The sequence below is a fragment of the Echinops telfairi genome, unplaced genomic scaffold (assembly GCF_000313985.2).
Source record: "Echinops telfairi isolate 266 unplaced genomic scaffold, ASM31398v2 ScPeMD7_7400;HRSCAF=8409, whole genome shotgun sequence".
Classification (NCBI taxonomy): Eukaryota; Metazoa; Chordata; class Mammalia; order Afrosoricida; family Tenrecidae; genus Echinops; species Echinops telfairi.
Window position 1 is genome coordinate 21,185,771 of NW_022111300.1, and position 25,881 is coordinate 21,211,651.

The window sequence follows — 25,881 nt, forward strand, 5'->3', positions numbered from 1 at the left end:
CCCATTCTCTTTCTCAATTACTGAGGACAGCATGTTCTAAAAAGATTAGCCAAGGACTTCTCATTGGTTTTGAGGTTTGTTTCTGTGCCTAGCCACTAACTAGTAGTTGATACTTGTCACGCACGTGATTTTCAGTTTCTTCATGTGTTGCGTAAAGAGGTTGCATTAGGTAACTGAATTTGCTTCCACTTTTCAATGATCCATTCTTCGGTTCTCTGAAGTCAGGCATAAAGCTGATCTCACTGAATCCCATTCCTCATCCATTATAGCTAGATGTTACTATGTGACTGTTCTGACCTTTAATTCCTAAGGTTGTCATATTCCAAAACTAGTCTTTAAAACACTCTCAATAGACAATGAGTTCATTTCTTTCTTGCAATAAAGTCATTGATAATTATCTGAATGATCAATTATCTTAATGATCTAGTTCTGCTAGTGTAGAACTATCACAAGTGGACAGCTTGGATGAATAGGAAATTATTCTCTCATCGTTTAGGAGACTAGAAGTCCAAAGTCAGTGCAGTTCAACGGAAGGCTTTCTCTCTCTGTTGGCTCTGGGAGAAGGTCCTTGTCTCCTTTCAATGTCTGTACGCTTGATATTCCTTATAGATTTCCATGTGTCTCTGGAACTAATCTTTCTCAGAGTTGAAGAAGTTGTTAGCATAAGCACCCTGACTCCAAGGGACACCCTCTGCTTCTGGTTCATCTTGCTTGATGGGTCCTGGGATACCTCCCTCTTTTCTAACTCTCTCTTCTTTTATCGCCTGGTAGATAAAAGAGGATGCAGGCGACGTCTGAGGAAATTGCCCAGTACATCAGATCAGGGCCTTGATGTGAGTAAGCGTGCCATACCCCACCTTAATCCTCTTAAGATTGTTCACCTGATCATAGCAGACCACTCTGTTGGAGATGCTTACTTACATAAGTACATAACTGCCAACCGCTGAGACCCCTGCCCCCCCCCTACATGTATTTTGAGGAATACATTTTGAGGAATGTAGTTTGAGCAATACAACCTGTTTGCACATAACTTTAGAAAGCAATATAACTTTCTAAGCAAAACATAAAGTAGAAATAAGAACAGAATCAAGCAATAGGTATTTTCCTTACAAGGTTGAGAGCACCATGCTTGTAGCTGGTCATAGATCCGCCATGAATGGGACAGATATGATACTTCAGTGTTAAGACAAAAGTGTGCTGTTGAAGACTTTAAAAGCGCAATGGAAGGAGGTTGTGGATGTGGTTTTCTACAACGGTGAATGCGTCTCGATAAATTTCCAAAATAATGCAATCTTCCCCCAAATTCTCTGATAAGTACATTTTTTCAAGAGTTAGTGTATATTAAAATTTATTGGAAAGTAAAGTGTTTTATGTAAAATGGTTATATGTTTTATATATAAAGTGTAAAAGTGTTATGTGTAAATTAAACGTTAGGTTAACGGCTCAGAGTGCAGTAAATAGAATTTTCACTTCTATGAAGGTCCCAAGTCTCTGCTCACAACAAAGTCAAAGGCTGCATGCAGACCCACTTTTATTTTCTTGTATTTAAGCAGAGATTTTGCTCGTTCTGAAGTACTTTTCATGTTATTGAGTTGCATTTGTATTTTACTTGAGTTGGTGTTTGCTTTGCATCATCAAATCACCCAAGGATTTGATCTATTTTTGAGCTGCTGTGTCCTCAGGGCCTTACATATTAGAAGATCAGAACCTGATGTCTGTGATGATGGAAAGAAAAGAGGGAGAGGAGAACAGATAGCTCTCAGTCTTTAAATAAGTGCTCCCATGAAGCAAAGATAAACCCAAAAATAAGATTTGAGTTACAGTCGCATGGGCTAGCATTCACAAATAAAATAAATGAAAGAGAGGGTATGTAATACAATCAATGAGAAAGAACATATTATTTTAAAAAATGCAATTCCTTTCCTCTGTTGGAAGAGTAAAGTAGACGTTTATCTATCCATGCAGGAATATAACGTCATCATTAATTGTAACTGTTAACTCTCACACAGTGGGCACTCTATGCTAGCACTGTTCTAAGTGCCTTCTCGCTCACCGTCATCGAAATTGATTCTGACTCAGAATCTAAATCCTTTATGCATGTTAAATAATTTCATATTCACAATAATCCCCATTTTACAGGTGAATACAAAAACCTGAAGCACAATGGTGGTTAGTAAATAGCCTCAGGGTAGAACCAGTATGAACTGTTGGGGTTTGAACCCAGACAGTCTGCTGCTCAGAGGCAAGCATGATGAGACTTCGTCTTACCTACTTTGGACATGTTTTCTGGAGAGACCAGTCCCTGGAGACGGCCATCACATTGGGGAGGGAGCTGAGCAGTGAAAAGGAAAAGGCCCGGGAACTGATGGACTGACACAATGGCTGCAACATGGGGCTCAAGCAGAGGAACAACTCTGAGAATTGAGCAAAAGCAGGCAGTATGTTGTTCGGTTGTACATGTGTGCTGTGGGTCGGAACTGACTGGATTGCACCTGACAACGATGAAAACAATAGGCCGATGCTAGACCTGTGCTCTCAGTCATAGTTCTGTATTATTTGAGGCCTAAGCAGTTGCTGGCAACATGGTGGTTGTTCCTTGGGCTGCTAACTGCAGGGTGGGGGGTTTGAAACCACCAGGTGCTCTTCAGGAGAAAGATGGGGCTTCTATACCAGTAAAGAGTTAACAGTCTTAACTCACCAGGGCAGTTCTGCCCTACCCTCCTCTCCTATAGAAGCCACTGTGAGTTGGCATCGGCTCGATGGCAGTGTTTGGGTTTGGGGGGAGTAGTCTCAGACAGTGGAGGCCCCTGGCTGACAATTCCTACTCACCTTTTAATGTTAGGGAGAGTCACTTCCACCTTGAACTAATTGAGCTAGTCTCTACTGGCAACAAATTATTTATCACAACCACCTTCCCTTGCTTCCCATGCAGCTGTTCAATCACAGAAAAAAGGCATTTTCTTGCACTAAAGTAAGAAATAAAAGATCTCCACCAGTTCTGACTCATCTACAAATTCCACATTTGTTTCCTGCCTGTATTTATTTCGTTTTTGTTTTGTTTAGATTTCTGAGTAGATACAAATTTACTATTATAATATTCTGAGAGATTTAAAATCAGATGATGGAATGCGTGAAAGGTCAGGGCAATTGTGAGTTATGAGTCTGTCCCCCACACACGGACAGAACACCAAGCCTCTTTGACTTGTGCCCACGACATCCCAGAATCCTGTCATTTAATTATATGGGCAGCATGTGAACGCATTCTTGTGGTAAAGATTTTAAGGACAGAATTTATAAAACTGTCTTCCTTCTCTCCTCTGACAATCCCTCTCTTCAAAATAACAGTTTGGGAGGTTATTTTCTAATCCTTTTAAAAATGCATTTATAATGACACGCACAATTTTCTAACATTATATAAGACTGTGAAGTTCGTTCACCGTCCCCCCATTATCAGTTAATTGATTCTGCTGAGTCTTTCATAACTGAATATATAGATCTTTCTAATTGTTATTTTTTATCATTTATATTTTTTGTCGTCTTATACAGGTTACTTTTTCTTCTTGATTTTATTCTATTACTATATTTGTCAATTCTATTTTTAAACTAGTGCCATCCTGTAGTAATCACTAAATATTTATAGGGCACGATGATTGCTATCTAATGGAGCAACTCCTTTCTATACGTGGGAAATTCTTTCTCAAAATGATTGTGGTTCTTTTAGAAGTAGAGTTCACAATTAACTTCACCTAGAGTCATTTGGTCTTTACCTTTCGTTCCTGAGAGATCACTCCATAACCTTGTAGCTTCCTGAATAATTGAGAGGCCTTCCTTGATGTCCAGACATCACCAGAGGGCTTGTGCTAATGAGTGAGGAGTGCTGAAACTACATAGACCTCAAGTGTCCTGTTGTCAGATGAACTGGGGCAGCAAGGCTAACCCACCACGCCTATGCCATGAGGCTTCAGTTGAGACTGTGTAATGGAGCCACTGAAGATTGTAGACCCGGAAGCTCCAGGGGCTGTCTGGTTGGTGAAGCACAGCTATGCCTACGGAAAGGAAGTACACCCTTTGCAGAAGCATCATCACATTAGCAACCTTCCCTGACCTTGACCTCTGTGCCTCTTCATATATATATATATATATATATGCTGTAATTAAGCTGTAATCATATGTCGAGTGCTTCCTATGAATGTGGTGTGTCTTCCCAGCCAAGTATTGAACGTAAGGGAGTAGTGGGAGACAAACAGTCTGGACGGGGAGAGCTTGCAGCTGCTTTAACAGGGAAGCGAGGGAAGGCAGTACGGGGAACCCCCAGATTTTTAGCCTGCGAGTCAGAAATGAGGGATCCCAGGAAAGCACAGGACTTTTCAGTCAACCTCCTGAGGGGCAGTGGGAAACACTGAATTTTGCAGGCAGCAGGTCCGAAATGAAAAAGCCTGGGAAGCCCTGCGGAGGGTCCCTGTGAGTTGGAATTGCCTCACTGGCAGTGGGATTATTTGGGTGTCTGAAGTCAGGGTGTGATTATACCCACAATCTTGTAGTACCTACTGTTTAGGGCCTATTTGGCCCACATATTTTAACTCACCAGCTTTACCTAGCCCCAGATGGCTAAGGACAGAGACGGAAGTGCTACGTGAGCAGCTGGTATCAAAATTGAACATACAAAAAATAAACAATCCTTTGCTATCAATTTGCTTCTGACTCACAGCAACCCTGATGGACAGAGTAGGGCTCATTAGGGTTTCTGTCTAATGGACGCAGACAACCACACCTTTCTCATGGAGAATGGCTGATGGGTTTGAACTGCCAGCCTTTCGGCTAGCAGTTCAATGACTAACCCACTCACCACAAGGGCACAGAAGGGAATAATATAGATTTGTTATATCCTCATCGGTGGTATCAGAAAAAAAGATTTGCTATTATGTATACATTTGAGTATTTTATCTTTTAGGTAATACGATAGAGAATTATCTTAAATTATCTTAAATTTCATTTAAAAATCTTTCTGGTTTCTGATTTGAATTATATTATATTAAATATATTGTATTATATTAAATATATTATATTAAATAAACATGGCTGAAGATAATCTAATCCTTAATCTAATATTTAATCCAGGCAAATTTCTTCATAATCTCTACCCAATATTTCTGTCAGAAAAGTCTGTGGACTTATCTCTTAGAGAGCCTTCACAATTCTTAGTGAGCTTGTTTACAGGTATCTTATTATATTTGTTTTACTCGTATATTTTTAATTGGCTATTGCTGGCATAAAGCAAGTGGTTTAGAGTTTTTTACCTTCTTATTAGTTCTAGATTTTTTATAATTATTTTTGTATGATTTTTGTCAAAATGTGGCTTGAAACCAGCAGTTTTGTGTTGTTCCATTTTGATGTATTCCCCCTTTCAAGTTGCGTGGAGCGGATTTCCTGTTCAGCGTTGAGTATCAGTCCTGGGAGGCACATCTTTGGATGGCCCTGATTTTGCTGGAAACGCTGACGTTTCATCAGTGACGGTGACGCTTCCTGCTGATTGCTTACAGCAAACAAAACCATCGCTGTCGAGTCGATTCTGACGTATCGCTTCCCTGAAGGACAAGCTCCTGCTTTATAGAGTTTTGAGAGTTGATGTTTTGGTTCATAGACTGCTTCTTTAACTGTTGTTTCACCAGCGCTCCACTTGACCGCTTACAGGTAGCCCTTCCATGGTGGTTTCTCTCGGTTTATGAGTTGCATAGGGTTTATGTCAAAAACTGGTGTTAAGATTTAGAAAGTAACTTTCCACAGCGGTTGAGATGTTTCTTTTTTTATTCTATTAATGTAATTTTAATCTGTTGGTGCCACCTGGACCACTCGGCATCACTGTGATCCATGGAGAAATCATTCAAGTTGCCGAGGATTGGGGCTGGCTGCCTTAGATCCACAAGAAAGGCTCATGGAGGCCGCCGTCAAGACCCCAAATGATGCATTGCATTGTGTGCATCTGCTGCAAAAAAACTCTTTAACGTTTTGAAAAGCAAGAATGTTACTTTGAGGACTAAGGTGTGCCTGACTCAAGCCATGCTATTTTCACATGTCTCATATGCTTGGGAAAGTTGGACGTCAATCTGGAGGATGGAGGAAGAATCGATCCTTTTGAGTTTTGGTTCTGACAAGGGCTATCGAAAGTGCCATGGACCCCAAAGGGTCCAGCAAACACGTCTTTAAGGAAGCACAGCCAGAAGGCTTCTGACAGACAAAGATGGGGAGACTTCCTCTCACGTACTTTGGACATTTTATCAGGACAGTCCAATCCCTGGCGAAGGACATCATGCTTGCTAAATGGGAGAGGCAGAGAAAAAGAAGGCTCTCAAGAAGATGGCTCGACCCAGTGGCTTCAGCAATGGCCTCAAATATAAGAGCAATGGTGAGAATGGTGCAAGTTATGGCAGTATTTTGTTCGGTTGTGTATAGGGTCGCTGTGTTGGAACGAACTCCGTGGCACCTTACAACAACCACAATCTAGTCGCGTACTTCCTGTTTTAACTATTACAATACCTACACTATTATATGCCATTTCTGATGGAAAAGCTTGCTTCTCTCTTATGGGTGACTTGCTAATGTATCACTGGAGTGCATATGCCAACATTATATTTAGGATTCTTGTACTGAGGTGCATAATTTACAGTGGGCTCAATCATTTCCCTCCTCCTCTGATAGTTTTGAAATTGCTATTGTATTAGCATAACTAGTGATGCTTGTATGCCTGTAAGAGAAATAGATGAAGAAATAGCTTACACAATTGAAGAAGTAGCTAAGCCCAGTGAGAGTTGAGTCCGTAGGTCAGATGTAATCTGGAAGGTTCGCAGAACTCCGGTAGCTCTGGAAGCAGCTGAATGGGAAGCAGGATGACCACAGGCTGGTAGATGCAGAGGTCAATGGTTGGCCAAATGAATTAAAGGTTGACAGTCTGCTGATGGGATAGGCAGGGGACAGAACAGATGCAGAGATCACCGAGCCAGATGCAGGATCCAAATCCAGTAGGAGGCAAAGGGACAAGACAGTTCACCTCTGCTCTGTTCTCTCCCTCACACCAAAGGCCACAACCCCAAGGAGGTGTCCCCAAGCGGTAACCTAGTTGATAGATTAGACGCCACTCCAACCCTCACTCAGGGGTCTTTAGTTGAGATAAACTCTAACCATCAGGAGCAGCTTATTTTATAAAGAGAGTATTGTTCTGGAATCCTGACTTCAAAATTGTCTAGAATTATGAATTTGGGTGTGCCAATTTTCATCTAGTTTTCTACTTCTTCTATGGGTTCATGACTATTAAAGTCTTCTCCCCTTAAGTAAGTTTATGCCATAATCAGAAGTTTCAATATATAACGATTTACTTCTTATCCAACATGTATTTCAACCAAAAATTTACATATTTTAAAATGGCACACTTCAGGGCACCAGACACTAAGAATATAGTAGAAAGCAAAGCCCTTCCTCTGACAGAACTTATTTTATATTGGAAGAGATGAGGATAAAGAAGAAATCAAATTCATAAGTAGAAGAATACTATAAGGAGGCTTCAAAAAGTTTGTGTAAAAATAGAATTAAAATATAATGGGATTTTTTCCAAGAACTTTTTGAAGCCCCTGTGTATATGGTGATGAGTGCTATGAAGAGAATGTAATGGGGACATGGGATGTGGGGGCAGACAGAGGTGGGGGCGGCAGGTCCAGGAGTCAATTATACAAAGATCTAAGGAAAAGGCCCACAAATAGAAGGAAGACTAAGGTTAGAAAGTGTGCTCTCTGCCCTGCACTGACTGGGACATCAGATGACCTCGTTCACTCATTCGCACATTTTGTTACTATTGACTGAGCGGATCCTTCATGTTGTGTGCATTATACCTTCTTGTTGTTTCTCTCTTGTGCTTTTCCTGCCTTTCAAATTTTGACTAATTTATATGTGTTCTTTTCCCTTCTGATGATTCTGAAGTTATACGTTGTATTTGTAATTTTCTAATAATTGCCTGCCAATATGCAGCGTGATGTTTCAATTTTATGATTTGGATTGATTCGCTGTGATCAAAGTGTACAGTGAATCTGTGTCCCCCTCTCTCTCCAAATAAGAGCCTCAGAAGACGTTTTCTTCATGCCCATTCTACTCTATTTATCATCTGTCCACAATGAATTTAGGGATCTGGCATGATAGTTGTAGGTGATGGTTAGTTTAACAGTTTAAGTTTCCCTCCATGTGCTGGTTCATTAGTAGTCTTTTTAATTTTACTTCAACTGTCACGTTTAAGTGCCTAATGTTTCAGAATGTAATTACATTGAGTTCCTCTTCTGAGCAGTTGCTTGCTTGCTTTGTAGGGAACATGGCAGGTAGATGTGTATCGTAATTGTGTTTAATGCGCTACCTTACATTTTCAGTCAGCATTGGATTTTAATACGTAGATATAACGTGATTTTCTTAAATTTCCTCCTTTTCTTGAAAATGCACTTGAATAGTGGTTAAATGATGTCATGTGATAGGGGGATTATTTTCAGTATTATGAAAAGTTTATCTCTATACATAGTTATGCTTTCTAGGTCTGCAAGACATAGGAAAATTGATAGATTAGACTGCTGCCAAAAGAGTATAACAGAGGATTATATTTTTAATTAATTTTTACTTAATGGAAAATTAGTTTGTCATAAAAATACCTTTCTTCATCCGCGCTATCTGAAAGAGTTTAAAAACTAGTATTTCCAAACTTTGTAAAAACAAGACTTTGATTGTGATAAGAGCTATATGGGCCCCCAATAAAATGATTTTAAAAAGAAGAAAACCAAGATTTTCCCTAATGTCATCTGTGCTTAGGCAAATGTAGTTGACAATCATAGAAAAAAGTTGGACCTCAAGACAATGAAGGAAGAAATATCTTTCTCCAGTTTTCCCTGTCTGTTTCTCATTTATCCGTGTCACCTGCCATTATGAAAGCACCCGGCTGGTTTCCATCCTCTCTGTACCTGAAACTCAACAAGGCCATACACATCCACTGTCTTCCCCTCCCACATCATTTGCCGTTCACAAAAGATAATGCCCTACCTCTTATACATCCTACCACTTTTACAAAGTATTAAGTATATTATTTTATAGCACCAAGAAGAGGGCAATTCAGTAAATATGTTTGTATTTATTTATTGTAGTAAATGAGTAGTACATATTTTTCATATGTCAAACTAGACGATGGCCATACTTTATTATGTGGTAGAGAATGGAACGTTCCCCTAGACATAAGATAAGGATGCACAGGGGATGTGTTTATAGTGAAGACTGGAAACCCAGGGAAAATTGTATGTGCTGGCTCAAAGTAACCTTGAAGAAAAGATGTGTGTAAGACATTTTACTGTACTTTTTACTTGAACTATTTATAACCACAATAAGGTTATCACTGGCCCAGAAATGAAAAATATTTTTTCAGTTTCACTTAAGAATTAGGAGAGAGAACCCAAGTAGAAACAAAATAGCCAGAGGAAGAGAAAAGCTATTTTTAGGGACAGTTTTGGTTGTGGTGAAGGGACATAGGGTTTTGAAGGCTTTGGAGAAATAGCTGTTAGCCACGTAAAGAGTTTTGAGAATGCTTGCTTTGACATTCTGTTGTATCTGGGTTCTCAAACAACTTAACGCTAGTTGTATCAGTCTGGGGACTTTAGAGAAACAAATCCACAGAAACTCACGTATGAGAGTTTTATGTAAAGGTTAAGTGCGCATCAAGAAAATATCCCAACCCAGTGCTGCCCAAGCCCACAAGTCCAATATTAACCCATATGTCTAACACCAGTCCACAAAGTCCTCCTCCATCTCACAAAACAGACACAACTGCAGGAGGAAAGTTGAATCAGTGAACATGTAAACATCTCAGCACTGGCAGGGCTCTCCACACAGCTGCTCCAGCACCCAGGGCTGCATCGGGTTAGGTCCATGTGGCTTCTCCTCAGGGATGTCTTGCAGGAATTCAGCCTTGCTGGCTGAAGCAGGGAACTGCTAAGGCAGCTGCACCCTGGTGCGACCATCACAAAGCAAGAGAACTAGAAAGGCAAGGATCACCGAGCCATTTATCCCTCTGCCCTTCAATTAATCCCACATGTGTTTATTGGCCAGGTTGGCACAATAAACTAACTCACTAGTGCTATCGGGTATCTTTTCCCTAAAAGTCTGATTTATTCTTAATATTATTCTTTACTGCCAGACTTTATTAGTTAGAACTTTTCACATAGTCCAAATTGCATGAAGTCTTACTTATATGAAGATTACCTGAAGGAACTGTGCATGACCCTAGTCAATGTTCAGGAATTAAAAATAAGAGATTAGAAGGTGGTCTTTGGGTTGATGTATATGAGGAAGTTAGCAATACACACGGCATTGGAAGGTGGGAATGGGAAAGTCATGGCAGGTACTTTCTCTTCTCCTGATGGAAAGTTGATACACAAAATATGCATTCATAGAAGTCACGGATAGTCTTGTGAGTATAGTTTTTGAGATAGTATGCAAATGATAACTGTTCCTTTCATGGAGAAGCACTAAAAATATTAAATATGTAGTGGGGAAGCACCTCATCTTTTTTTCCCCAGAGATAGACTCCATTATCATTTGGCATATTTTCTTCCAGATATTCTTTTGAAAGACTTCAGCATATTCTAGGCGTCATACATGGGATCTCTTTTCCGTTAGCATGGCCACCACTGTTGCTTTTGGCTTATGGGAACAGCCAGGCTTGCCAATTTCAATTCGTTGTTTACTAGCGATAGTTGTGCACACATATCTGTACACGCGTATCTTTTTGTTTTAGGCACGGGCTTTCCTCGATCTAGACCTTTGAGGAAGGAAGCTTAGGAATGCCACAACTTGGAATGTACTCTCTTCACATTTATAAGAATAATTTATTGTAGTAACTACCCAGATTTCATGAACTCTGATGTCAGCACTTAGATATAAAAGTGATCTCTGATGGGCTGAGGAATGGGTGGCTAATTGAAGGGTGCCTAATGGAAAGATTGGCTGTTCTAACTCACCAGTCACTTTGAGGGAGAAAGATGAAGCCGTTTGCTTCCATAAAGATTGATCACCTTGGAAACCGTAGAGAGGCACGCTGTACTGCAGCATATAGGGTTGGTCTGAGTCCGAGGGTCACCTCCATGGCAATGGGTCCATTATGCATTCATTCATTCACTCATCAAATATATTCTAACTAAATACCATAGTATAACATCATACACAAAAGAAGTCTGATGTTACTGTGCCCTATAGGAACCGTGAAATTTTTGTTGGAGTAGAGGAAACTAAAACAAGTAAAGATATAGGAGCACACACATACTCAGGTACTGATAGATACATTTGAAAATAATAGTAATGGGATGGAGAGTGACCACGGGCACATTTGGGTAAAGCCGTTGGGAAAGACTTTGCCAAGCAGGAACCTGAATCAAAAGTAGGAACCACTTATAGGAATTCCTGGAAGAAGAATGTTCAACCAGGATCCGTATTTTCAAATGTTCTTGAAGGAAGGGCAAGCTCGACGCAGCCAAGAAATGGGAAGGAGGCCTGTGCCATCAAAGCAGAGGGAAAAAAGAGTAAAAGAGATTATCACCGAAGACCAAGAGCAAGTTCAGGTCGGGCTAACGAGCTATGGTAAGACATTTGGCTGTTTTTCTAAAACGAGAGGAGGCCATCAGAGAAAGTGGAACAGATAATTGACATAATCAGAATTTCATTTTTCAGAGCTCCTGAAGGCTGCTGTGGAAAGAATGGATTTTAGATTGGGTTTGGGTTGGAAAAGGGGGAAAATTGACAAAGAGGTGAGGATATCAGTTGGGCAATTTGAGCATCCTGTTTCACCTTGCTGGTGGCTGAGTCTAGAGTTGTAGTGATGCAGAAGGTAGTAAATGATTACATGATGGACATGTTCAACATAAGGCAATACAATTTGTTGGCAGAGTCCATGTAGACTAAAGATAAAAGTTAAATATGATTTATAGACAGGACTAACTAGGCACATTTTTTAGAAGAGAAAAAAAACCTTACAAAAAGCAAGATCATAAGTGTGGGGTTAACAAGAGTTCACTTTTGAATATCTTAAATGAGAAGAGCTTATTAGTCCTTCAAAGATGATATTGCCTAAGCAGTTGTACATACAACCCTGTATTTCCGGGGAGATGTGTGACTAGAGTTTGAAATTTGAAAAACCATCCTTTAGATGGCATTAGGAGACCTGGCAGCACAGTGATTAAGTGGAGAGCTGATAACTGCAAGGTCCGCAGTTCAAAACCTGCAGCTGCTCTGTGGAAGAAAGACTGGCCTTTCTACAGAGTTACAGTCTTAGAAACTCACTATTTCTGAGTTTTACCCTGCCTGTAGGGTCACTATGATGGTGGTGAGGCGTTTTGTTTCTTGTTTTCAGATGGTCGTTAGAAGTAGAGCACTAGATGAGATAATCCCCTGGGTGAACATACTCAGAGAAGGCAGCCCCATCCAACAACCGAGAAGGCAAACTCCATTGGTGAGGGAGCCTGGGCTTCGGCAATGAGGGAGTGTGCCAGCGCCTAGAAGAAGGTTGAACATGACGAAGACTGAGGGTGGACCCCTGACTTTGGATCATGGCCTTTGTGTATCTGGGTAGGAGCCATTTCCATGGCATGGGAGAGGCTGGAAGTGGGCTTGCAGTGAGCTCAGAGGAAACTGGGGAAGGAAGAGGATGGAGAATATTTGGGTTTCTGCGATGAAGAACATAGATACCTGGCACTCCTCGGGAAGGGGCATATGTAGGGTTAAGGATGCTTTCTTGTTCTTTTTTGAAGATGCCGATCTCGTGTGATTATGTTTCTTTGTCAGTCTATGGGCAGTCACCATGGGTAGGAGAACAAAGTCCTGGAGGCCCTTGGGAATGGAACCCTGTGGGGATGGGGGTGTTTTGCCTTAGAGCAGAAATCTTAACAAGGCACCCACTATCTTGGGAAAGAAAGCAGATTCTAGTGGTTGAGATGCAGCTACGTTGGTGCATTTGGTGGGGGGAGAATGAGAACATTCTTTTCCCGTTGCTTGTACCCGGCATTCGACTTGCCGCCTCCCAGCTGAGGATGAAGGCAGAGAAAAGACATAGAAGGTGGGAGGAGAGTTAAGTGTTACCTTGACTCCATAAATCAGGACTAGAATTGGCCTGGGAGAAGAAACGTGAGTGTCCACAGCAGTGTGGAAGGCTCTCTGGTGGCTCCATATATGGACAGAAAATAAAGCCAGACTTGGGGAGGGGGGACAGTGAACAGGGAGCGGAGATGGATCCCACACGTGGGCTCCCCTCATTCGACCAGGGAACAGTGTCGCCAGGAGAAGCAGGAAGCGTGGGCAGCTGCTCCTTTCTGGCTACCTTTGATATCTCTGTGTCTCTTTCCCTTAGACGTTATAAAGGGTCTTCTGATAGTTGAAATCTAAGGCTGCCTGCAAACACCCTTTCATGATTGTAATTTAGCACCGAGACCCCACCATCAGAACAGCAGTCCAGTTTCCAAGTACTTTCGTGATGGTCCCATGAACGTGTCCAGCTCCCCGAGTGAACTCTCATGGAATTCATGGAAATTGGATAGACTGGCATCTGGACGGGCTGCCACATTCCCACCCAGGGACACACTCTCTTTCCCCTCTTTGAACAGACTGTCTCTCATTAGATGCCAGTTTATTAGTGTCTGCGCAGTGACTCACATTTGACAAGACACGATCCACATTGATAGAGCATTTCACCTAACATCTACCTCCCCAATTGAGGCCCAGGGGGACTTCAGATGTTTGCTATCTGAGTCATTACTTCAGATCATTCAAATTGCTGGTGAAACGTCTATCAACTAGGGATCTCTGTGTCTCATCTGTACAAAATGCATGGTCAAGAACTAAGGATGAGTAGGCATTCTCTCTTAGAGGAGTATTGGAGACTTGGAGTTTTCGTGTACTTAAATATCTTTTTTAATGAGGGGAAAAAAGGGACATAGAGCCATAACCCATTAAAAAAGCAAAACAATAACGTAGAACTGAACTCATATTTCACCAGCATGTCGTTACAGAAAGGGTGTTATCACACATTTAAAAAGTGACTACATTTCACACTATGAGAAGCCACATTGTTCCCCCCACCCCTTCTTTTTGTAATATTGCAATGAAAACCCAAGCCTGGGCCCTACAGCAATCTGCCACAAAGACTGAAGGAGAGTAAACTAGCTGACTTTTCAGAGATCTTACTAACACGATGTTCTATGAATGTATGTTAAAATGGCACAAAGCAAAATTCCATATTTGATTCTTTAATCAGTCTACTTAATTAAGATGAATTAACTGTTCAATAAAATCTCAAGAAGTGATATTAGACTGTACTTCTACATGCCTCTCTATATTTACTCTTTCTGGAGTCTTTTGATACAATTCTTCCGACTGGTCAATCAGAAATTTAAATATGCATTGACATGTTTATTTTTTAAGCTATAATAACTTGGTGAAACACCCTATAGTGATGGCATTGGAAAAACTGGCAGACAAAAACCATCATCCAGAATTTACTATTTTATATTTTAACTTTAATGTTTTTGCATATCTCCTACTATCTTCCATAGGTTCACACTTTTGTATGCTATAACAATAATACCCTTACACTTTTGTGTTATCTCTAAAGATGTACATAAGAAGGATCCTAGATTCTCAGCTGTCAAAGGCACATGACTGATCATCAATTTGAACTCCCATCAGTTGGAGACTGAGTCCCTTTATTACCCGAACATCTAGTCATGGAAAATTCCCTGTTTCTCCATAAGTGCCAGCTTATTATCTGCTACCTCTGAAGTTAACTGCATTGTTTCCTATGTACAGCTCCCTATAATTTCCACACGTTGATCCCTTTTCTGGACGTGAGCCAGATAGATCAGACTCACTGCTTTTCCGCGTGAGAGTTTTTCAATCTCATACATCATCTCTCCCTCCAGGGTTCTTTCCAAGTTCACTCTCTTCATTTGTATGGTTACCATTCCCTTAGGGCTTGCAAACCCATTTATTAGTCTGGATTCTTTCCATAAAGTGTCTTCCAATTTGTCAGCTTGACACTGACTCAACACAATACTCCAGAAAAGGATGAGCCAACGCCATAGAATTAGCAATTCATTATCATGTATATAACAATATAGCATATGATTTAATTTTCTTTGTTTTTAAAAACCACGTCACACTTGTGGCTTGTGTTGATCTTATGGCCAATTAAGGCTTCAAATGTATTCCAAAATGTATTCCTATATTGGTGGCTCTGTCAGGTCAATGTTGGACTGTTTACCCCAAGCAAGGTTAGCTGTTCAAACCCACCAGCTGCTCCACCAGGGAAAGATGAGCTTCTCAGTTCCTGTGGAAATGGGTAGCCTTGGACACCCTCGGTAGGATTGCTCGGCCTCAGAATGTACTCCACAGTAGTGGCTCTTTTCTTAACTTGGGGTTTTAAATTATATTATGTATTTAATCAAAATTGCCCCTTGTTTGATTTAACTCCTCATTCCAACATGTAAATATTGTGATCTCCTTTCTGTGAGCTTATAAAGGAGTCTTGGTGGTCCAGTGGTTAAAATATTCAGCTACTAAGTGAATGATTGGAGCTTTGAACCCGTCAGTCCCTCCACCGAAGAAATATGTCACAGTCGACTTCCACAAGGATGCACAGCCTCGGAAACCCTATGGGGCAGGTGTGTCTTAGAGGGGTACCATACCTGACTGTTCATGCTATCTGTAATCATTCAAATCTATGACCTAACATGTTACATTCAGTGTCTTTGATGACTGTATTAATGTTTGTAACTATTTTTCCATTTAGAGTTGTGTATTTATACCTTCCTATAAAGATGAAGATATTTCTATCCTTGCCCTTGAGAAATTTACAGAAGCTCTGTCTGATCATCGGAATTTGAACGCATTTGCTCTATCTTCCCTATCTAGTGACATTGAAAAATGAAGCAAATTTATACTGCTTTCTCCTTAACAAATTCTTCCTATTTCACATGACCATTTCTTCATTGATAAAGTTTCTTAAAGCGCCAATTCAGTCATGATTTTGTGATCTGCTTAATCGAGTCATTGGTGGTCTCGAATAATAACATGACTGATATAATAAATAATAATCTGTTATTGATTACATTGGTTTCATCTATTTACTGCTTAAATTGTGCTTTACACATATTTCCTCATTTACAGTACATGACAACCCGAGACTGTAAATTTTATTATTATTCTCTTGAAGAAATCTATTGCAAAAGACGTTACTTTGAGGATTACGGTGTGCCTGCTGCAGTCTTTTTAATTGCTTCATATCCATGTGAAAGTGGACAGTCAATAAGGGAGACTGGAAAGTAGTTGGTGCCTTTGAATTATGGGGTTGGCTACGAACATTACGTTTGTCTTGGGCTTCCAGAAAAACAAGCCCATTTGTTCTGAAAGAAGTAGAGTAAGAATGGGTCTTAAACATGCGGATGATGATAAGACTTTGCCTCGTGTCCTTTAGACACGTTGGTCTTGTTGGGGAAGGACATCGTGCTTGGTCAAGTGGAGGGGCGTGAAGAAGAGGGAAGGCCTTCCACAGATGATTGACATCGCCGGGCGGCCCGCGGCCCGCACAGCAGAGGTTGCGGAGGTGGTACAGGACCAGCCAGGGTTTCTTTCTGTCAGAACCGACTCGCCGGCCCCTCCCAACAGCAAGAATGGTAGATGAGAAAAGGGAACCCTGATCCTGTAAGTACACCCACGGCCATCTCTCTTCCATGTAATGGGACATAATAAAACACTGAGCCACATCTAATTCTATTTTTAATCGTTTTATTGATTTATAATTCACATTATATAATTCAACAGTTCAGTCATATTGAGAAGGGTTGTTCAGTCATCACCACTATCAACTTTGGAGCCTTTTTTTCCTTCTTGTGTCCTTGGCGTTGACTCCTTATCCCCCTCCCCTTTTGTGCCCCAGGTAATGATTAATTCAGTTACTGTCTTCAAATGTCCACCTATAATGGCTTCTCTATAACGAAAAATATACAAACCATAGAAAGGACCCAGAAGCAGTGATCATATACAATGAAGACCTCAATCTAAGAAAAAATCAGAATACTAATAATTTTGAATACATCGAAACTGGGTCCACTCCATTTTTAAAAAGTAATATGCATTCTGCTAATGCAGTGTCCCAGGTATGGTCCAGGAGTTTCACAAGGAATTAAAAGTCATAAACTCTTGTCAGGACAATACCTAATTTCCCTAAAATGATAACAATAAATGAATCTCTGAGAGATATAATGCTCGTCTCCTGAAACGTCTTCAGGTACATCAAGGCACTGGCTGTCTTCTTGTGTTTGGCATATAAGTTTTCTCTATTGAATACTTTATGCCCATCTAAGGAATAAGTAGTTTTATGAAAACAAATAAACAAATCTCTTAAAATTTCCCTATTAGGAGACAATAATCCAAATAAATGTGAGCCCGCATGAATTTCTAAAGGCAGCTGGAGGTTTCTATGGCATTACAAGTACGCCATATTTGACCTTGGCTAGGAAGCCTGTCCTGACACTCTAACTTCCATGCAGTAATTATACCTGCACCTGTTACAAACGTTTGTGGATGTTAAACAGCATGGCAAGATCATCCAAAATGAGAACCAGGAATCCTGAAGCACTGTGGCTTCTTGCTTATCACAGTAAAATAGAGCATATGAAAGCATCTTGCTCAATGTCTGAAACACAGGGTGCCCGAAGCCCTGAATAAGCATTTGCTAATTTAGGCATCACACTGGAGTCCTTAGAAAGTGTCCCATTGCAGAACGTAGAAAGTGTGTGGACAGTAGACGATAACAGAATATCTCACAAATGACTAGGTCGTGCAAACATGCCACAAACATGCACATGCACATACACACACAAAAGCAGTGGGAACATTTGTGATTCACTAAGAGTAATCTTCCATCTTCTGGCAGGTCCATTCGCTCTCTATGAAGCCAGAAAAGATTTCGCCTCAGCTGAAGGGGCTCGTTTGCACAGAATTTCAGGGCCAACTGTTAGCTTTCTGAGGTGGCTGGAAAGAGTGGCAGGTTGTGAAAGTGGTAGAATATCTCACATAAAAATTCATTGAGTATGTGTGAGCAGAGGAAATATTTTTGTGAAAAGTAAAACTGGAAAAACTTCATCAGAGAGGAATGATAAATCTTCTTTGAGAGGTAATTGAATTAAATCAGTATGCTCTAGGCCCCCTCACGTAGCAACCCTCATAAGTAACAGCATTTATGGGCCCAAAGAATATCAGAGGTGGAAGAGGCGGGTATTTTTCATGTAAATCAACCACATTTCGGTTCATCTCAATTTAAAAATTCATGACTTGGGACATTCCAATGTTATCAACTACTTCCTGTCCCAAGTCTACGATCAAATAGATTCTTGTTGTAGGAGAAGTCCATCGACATCATCAAGTAATACTAAGGGCCCTGTTGGACCAAACTCTATTCCTTGACAAGAGATAATAGAATAAAGTCATACTTAGCGCCTTCCCTTTTACTTAGAGCAGAATTAGAGAGAAAGTCAAGGAATGCAGTCTAAATTAAGGTTTCATCTACTTGTGACCCTTCGTGCTTTAAACTACATTACACCATTTGGTTGATAATGTCAGAATTTAAGATTAGGGCCTATACATGTATGGTTACATTAGTATTGGCATCTTTTGTAGAGTAGTCTTTTAAGTACCCGCTTGGATAACATTGAGATTCTCATGGTTACATCCAATTTATGATGTCTGGGGTAGGTGACTTTGCCTTGAGAAGGTAACTCGGTCTGATGAGTGGCCACGACAATTACTCAGATGCCAGTGGGCAGAAAGAGTGCTTGATCTTCTGCCACACAGTCGTCACTCTTGGGGAAGAAACTTGGCACTTCCACTGGATGGAATTGATTGGGTAATAAATGCCAGGTGCCTAAAACAGTCTCCTAAGAGTGTCTGAAGAAATTGGTATTGCCTGGCTTCCTCAAATTTTTCATGCAGCCTCAAGAAAATGGGGTGTTGTCAAATACTGTAATATGGCCCTTGGCAGACATATCAGGGGGTGGTCCTCCATCCCCAGCAGGACTCTCTAAAAGGTGAATGCAAGAGGGACAGGTGCTGAATGCTGACACAGGAGGGGGGCGGGTAAGCCTTTGGCTGGGTAACGAATTTAGGCTAAAGCTTGTTCATGGGAAGGATGAGGCAAGAAAGGCAATCAGGTCAGGCATCCGTTTGGCACTAGAAGGGATGGTAGTGATGGGAGAAGCTCTGTTCTCTGACTGGCCATGAACTAGGGGTCTGGAAGTCTGATGTAATTTTGAGTCCCTTTGGGGTGGAAAAGTAGATCTGCTTTACAATCTTTCAACCGAAGGATATGCTTTGGACCAATTTTTGTATTCCTACTAGGATATCTACTCTATTGAACATAATTAAACTTTGAAAAAAGGTCTCAATTATGTTTTGTTTATTTATATCCCAGTATCTGATGGGTTAACTAGTTGTCATGGTCTCACGCAGGGCCACAGGGCTGACCGTATAGTGCAAGGTAGAATTGCCCCTGAGGTTTCAGACTGTAACTTTTCATGGGAGTAGAAAACCTCATTTTTCTCCTGCAAAGTGACGGGTAGTTTTGAACTACTCAACCTTATGGTCAGCAGCCCAATGTAGAACTGTTAAGCTACCCAAAATACAGTTGGTAATGTGGAAATACAGACTCGGTCTAAGAGCTGAATGTCAGAGTCCCATGTGGCTTCTGTTGTTGATTGTGATTCATCGTGATCCTATGGGCCAGATGGAACTGCTCCCTCAGGTTTCCTAGGATGTAATCTTTATAGAAGCAGATCAACAGGTCTTTTCTCCCACTGACTGCTGGTGGGCTTGAACCACCAAGCTTTTAGTTAGCTCCGGAACACTTACCCAGTGTGCTCTTCGGGTTCCTTGAAATGACCTACCGCATGTTTTTATTCCACGGGCCTTGTTTCAGAAATGCCGTGCAACAGAATGATGGAGGCCAAAGCTTTCCACCACCTGCTCATCTCAGGAGATTCTTGAATTTCCTGTTAATTATATAACGTTGAAAGCTAGTTCAATTATAAATGGCAACAGGAAGCGTTTAGTACAGTGTCTTCAGCTTAGAGTCTGTTTCGCTCTTTTCCATTGACAGGTACAAGAAAAAGGCTACTTGTTCACAAGGCCAGTTGCTCATGAACCAGCACTTTCCCAGCTGACACTGGGGCTCAAGTGCACAGACCTTTCTGACTGTGCAGCGCTGCAGCGCATTTACTCAGATCGTCTTAATTAACGATCCGTGGAATTCTCAACGCTGGCTACAAGCTGCAAAAAGAATGAAAAGACATACTGTATATACTCGGAGATAAGCCACATTTTTTCAGCACATTTTTAATGCAGTTTTTGTGGTAAAATTAGGTGCCATGGCCGATATTCGGGTCAGCTTATACTCGAATATATACGGTATATACAACTTTCTTGTAAATTAGTCACGGAGAACTGCCCAAATGCTTTCCAAAGTGATATTACTGACTCTGAATAAGAAAAGCATGGGTCTCCTCTGCTGCCAGAAATGGGAATATAGTTCTTCTTATGCTTTTATGTGTCTACTTTCTGCCTCTGCCAAACAAAAAGCATGGATGTCAGTTGTGTTAGTCTGGATAGACTAGAGAAACAAATCCATGGACACACATATGTGTATAAGAAAGAAATTTATATACAAGAGCAATTGAACACTGAGAAAACATCCCAACTCAGTCCAGCCCAAGGCCATAAATCTGATATTAGCCCATATGTCTGATACCAATTGATAAAGTCCTCTTCAGACTCATGCCATGAAGCCAAATGCAGGATGATCACAAGCCAGTGGGTAGGAAGTCTTTGGGTCCAGTGGCCTTGTAAGCATCTCAGTGCTGGCAGAGGTCTCTCTGTAGCTTCTCCAGCTTCAGGGGTCCCAGGGAGTAGCAGAGAGAGAGAGGCGTCTTCTGACCCCAAGGAGGAAGTACTAGATTTCCCAGAATTCTCAGGAGAAGGAATGCCCACACAGAAGTCTCATTGGCTATCTCTAGATTGGCCGCCTAGACTCCACCCCTACATGCTTCATCCTTAAATTGAAACCAGATTAGGTGACTACTACATCAGTTCATCCTGCATGAAAACTTGGGCTCATTCTGTGACCATGATTAGTGATGTTAGGTAATGTACATGCTGCTCTTCCCTGTAAAATGACTACTATCAGATTTTCACTGCCACTGAATCTATGCTGACTCATAGGGATCTTATAGGACAGAGCGGAACTGCCCCTGTATATATTTCCAAAAGTCCAACTCTTTATGGAGTAGAAAGCATCATCTTCCCCCTGTGTAGCTAACTGGTGCCCAGCACAAAACCACCACACCACCAAGGCTCCTCCAACTCCATGTGTTCTAAATCTTGTATGATTTATCCCATTCAACATCCTGATCCTTCCAATAATACTACACACATTTTCCTACCCGCCCCCCCCCAAGCGAACTCATTGCTATTGAATCAATTCTGATTCATAGCAACCCTATGGGACACGGAAGGAATGCCCCCGTGGCGTTGTCAGGCTATCAATCTTTAGAGTAGAATGCCTCATCCTTCTCCCATGGAGTGGCTACTGGTTTTGAACTGCTGACCTTGAGAGGATCAACCCAGTATGTAATTTACTATAACACCTATAGAAACATTATGAAGTTGGGAAGTATCTACCATTTTTCATATGCAGGATATAGCAAACAGGTGTACTCCTTTCACATCCCAGTTGAAGATTGTAATTAACATTACCACTAACTTTGGCTGTTTGTAACTGAATTAGTTAATCATGCCTCCTTAATAGGGGAGGGTAGAAGTTTGAAAGAAGAAGTCAGCTCACCCAGAGGGTCTAGGATCATGCATGGCTTACTTGTTTGACTAATGCTAATATGCTTTTTATACATTTATCATGTAGCTTCAATTCTCTAAGAAAATCAAAACCCAAGACATAATCTATGTATCCAACATTATTTTACACGCATCATGTCATCACCAAACCTTGAAAGAAAATTGAGTGGATTTTGGTGGGTAAATTGTGAGTCATTTCGTGGAAGACCACGAAAGGATCCAAGTGTCAAATTTGATGCCCTTTATTCGATGTTGATTCAACAACCACAGAAGACAGGGTATTACTTTCGCTGTGGGTTTCTGACTCTGTAACTCTTTCTGGGAGTAGAAAGCCGTTTTCCCCCTGAAAAGTGGTTAGTGGTTTTGAACCTTCCAGTTAGCAGCCCAACACTATGCCACCAGGATAGTTTCGTGAAAAGAGAAAGGTACCAGTTCCTTGCCTCTCCTTACATCTTTGTCGTTTCCATATGATTCTAAACGCGGTTCTGTGATCTTCCTGACACATAGCTGTGTGCCACCAAGTCCATTCCAACATTACTGCTCCTGAAGAACAGGGAAGGATTGTCCCGTAAGATTTCATAGGCTGGAACCTTTCTGAGAGTAGATAGCCAGATCTTGTGTCCTGTATAGCCTATCTTAGACAAGATTCTCCAGAAAAGCAAGACCAGTGAGCCTTATTTATTTAGATAGAAATTTAAATCAAGAAAATGGCTCACTTTGTTGTAGAAGTAGGCAAGTCCAAGTGTGGACAGGTTAGATCCTGGCTGACTGCTTCCCTTGATTCAAGTAGCTCTGGGGCTAATGAACCCAAGTTTGACAGGCGGGGAGAGGTAGAGATGAGTGAATTTCAAGTCAGTAAGTCAGGTTTGTGTCTGCAGATGGGAATGAATCCTAGGTCAGAGGTCAAATGGCAGACTGCTGATGACTTCATGATGACTTCCAGGATTGGAGGCAACCTGGCAGGCCATTGTCTCAAGTGCAAAGAGCTAGAAGTTGATGGCTGAGATGCAACATTCAGACCTAGCAAAAAGCAAGCAGTCTTCTGGAGAGTCACTGTTTACTAGGACCAGGCCACACTCCTTCCAATTGACAGCATCAGGGCTGTGTTCTGAGGAACTGTATGGAATGCCACGCTGATCTTCTTACAAACGATTGGCTCTTCATAGCAGATCCCATTATGGAAGTCATGGCACTGTGGAAAGTCACATCTTGGGTGATTACTAGATCCTAATTATCAACCTCTGAGAATCCTGGCCCAACCAAGTTGATTTACAACCATAACCTGGCAGTGGGTGGGTGGATTTGAACTTTTGACTTTTGAGTTAGCAGCCAAGTATTTAACCCTGGTGCACCAAGACTCACAAAATGATGCAGAAGAAGCCATTTAATATAAACTCCCATATTGGTGATTTACTGCAAATATGGATAATTTTCACAAAGATTAGACTTTTATAATGTCACTTAGAGTGAAATTGTTTTTGCTTTTTAAAAAATAGATCCTCAAACCCTCTCCCATACCAACAAGAGCAAAATATTCATATTTTAGAGCACAGATCTCTTCTTACATTGTAATGACAAATTATGCAGTTTTTAAATTTTCAGCTGTTATGCCAGTGATCCTCAGTCAACCTGTCATTTCACTGCCTTTATTTCCCCCTGTATCCCCATCAGCAAGAGTTATACACTGTGAAAATTGATCTTGCTATGAATTTTGCTCAGAGCTGCAACCAGCCAAAGAATCATTCTATTGTCTGTGGCATTGTGAGATGTCTTGGGAGAAGTGTTACAAAGGAAGAATTACTCTGCGTGCTGACCTGTATGCACAAGGCCCAACTCAATGAAAATTACAGGGGGCCCTTTATGCTGGAAGAATTTATGAAAAACAGTCATTTTTTAAAACTACATTAACATCTTAGAAATGTACTTTACTGTTTCCCTTGAATGAGTTTTTCACTTGTTCTTTGTCAGTAAACAAAATATCCCTGCTTATGTAAACCATGTTCTTCATTTATAAATATGTTAATGCAATTGCAACTCTTAAAACTCACTTCCATAAAGATATAGGACAGAGTTTTATTACAAAAGCCAGGATCAGTTGTGCATAAGAAGGCTTTTAGGTATAATATCTTGGCTCAAATAATTTTAATGTATGTACAGATAGTCGTGTGTTGACGTATCTTATCCACATTGTAATTAAAGCCATTAAACCAAGTGTCAACCAAGTCAGAATCTCTTTTGGGTGCTGTTGACATAAAATAAATCTAAAAGAAATGAGAACATTATCGTTAAGTACCATTGAGTCTATGGGAACAGAGTAGGAATTCTCCAAAAAATTTTCTTGCTTATGATCTTTTTGGGGGCAAATCTCCAGGTCTTTCTCCTGAGGAGCGGCTGGGTGGGTTTACAACATCAGCCTTTGGGTTAAGAACTGAGTAAGGTTTGATGAAAGACTCAAATAGTATTTTGTAAATATGGCTCAATTTCGATGAGCTAAGAGTGACTGTTTTTGGAAGTTAGGACAATCTTCTACATCTTGTTTTCTTGACATTTGAGGGATTTCCCCTTGGGTTGTCATTGCGTAGTCACAGACTTTAGTCTTCCTGTTTTAAAAGATGACCTGTCCGCAAGCATGACCTCATAAACCATTTCTGCTATGAATTTAGCAGTTGCATGAGTGGGCATCAACACTTTGTGGAAAGCTTCTGTTATCTTTTAACTCCATTTTTTCTTTTTTTTTTTTTTTTTGGTTAACTCTGAAAACCCACAGTACATTTAATTAAGAAACAGATGGCCTACCCAGCCTAAAACTGCAAGACTATATCCACTGTACCTCTGGGCTGGCCTAACCTTGGAGTATCCATTTATATTAGAAACAATTCCCTGATCATGGAGTCAGTGCTGAAAGGAGAGAGGGCCCCTAGATAGTCCAAAGAGAGAGTATTCTTTCGCTCTGTGGGCTGAATTCTTTTCACTTTTCTTTTTCTTTTTAAGTAGAAACAATCTAACTTGATGATAAATATCATTATCCTAAGCTTCTTATAAATTAAGTATTTCTTTCAATTTTACAGCTTGGGGATTAAAAGGGAGATATCAATTGATTAAAAAAGAAATCAAGCCATTTGCTTTATACTAAGAATTTTTAAAATATTCAGATCTATGCACTTCTTTCCTCTTAACACCAAGATGCCAAGTGGATGTTGGTGCTTCCTTTTATTCCTACCTTTATAAATGATGTCATCTTCTACTGATTCAATTCCTAGCCACAAATAAATATGCTATGTAGAGCTCTACCCTCTTATTCCCAGAAAACTTGTCCCTTGATGATTTCTTCAGAGTATACCAATCTTTGTATTCTCACTACCAGTTTACTGCTGGAGTCTTAGGACCTCTCATGAGCTAGTGTCTGATTTGCTTTTTCCTCTATAGTCCCCCCATACTAACGTCAGATAGATCGCTGTGAGACGCAAATCTAATAGTAGTAACTTCCACCAACGCCATCCTTAAATTCAACAATAGGACTCCTGTGATCTACAAGAAACAATTTAAAACATTCAGTCTAGCTCACAAAGCCTTTGAAGATCTGAACCTTCTTCTATCTCATCACTGTCACTTTCCTCACATTCTCTTTCTTCTAGGCTCGCGGGAGAGCTCCTGAATTGTGAGCACGATTGATGTTGCCTTACTCTGCCTACTTGATCCCATAGTCACATTCTACTTCCAAGACAGCCAGAACTCGGTCATCGTTTGCCTGGATAAGCTTTCATTGACACCCAAAGTGAGTTAGATTCCCCTTCTCCAGGCTCGCAAGTACCCAGAACATGTTACCATTGTAGAACCTTTCACAGTGAACCTTACTTCTTATCCTGGGTGCTGTACCCATTCATTAGCGTTACATACTTTAGGCTGTCAGTCAACAACTATTTAACA

At 40.8% G+C, this 25,881-nt stretch overlaps 2 protein-coding genes across 12 annotated transcripts in view; both read left to right on the plus strand.

The window, feature by feature from the left end:
- The window catches only part of LOC101663508 (tubulin alpha chain-like), a 147,182-nt gene extending 126,838 nt beyond the window's left edge, over positions 1-20,344 (plus strand). The window contains 1 exon segment of the mRNA XM_013004720.1: positions 20,207-20,344. Coding sequence (XP_012860174.1) covers positions 20,207-20,344 — 138 coding nt within the window.
- The window catches only part of DTNA (dystrobrevin alpha), a 373,548-nt gene that overhangs the window by 6,554 nt on the left and 341,113 nt on the right, over positions 1-25,881 (plus strand). The gene's annotated exons all lie outside the window — the stretch shown is intronic.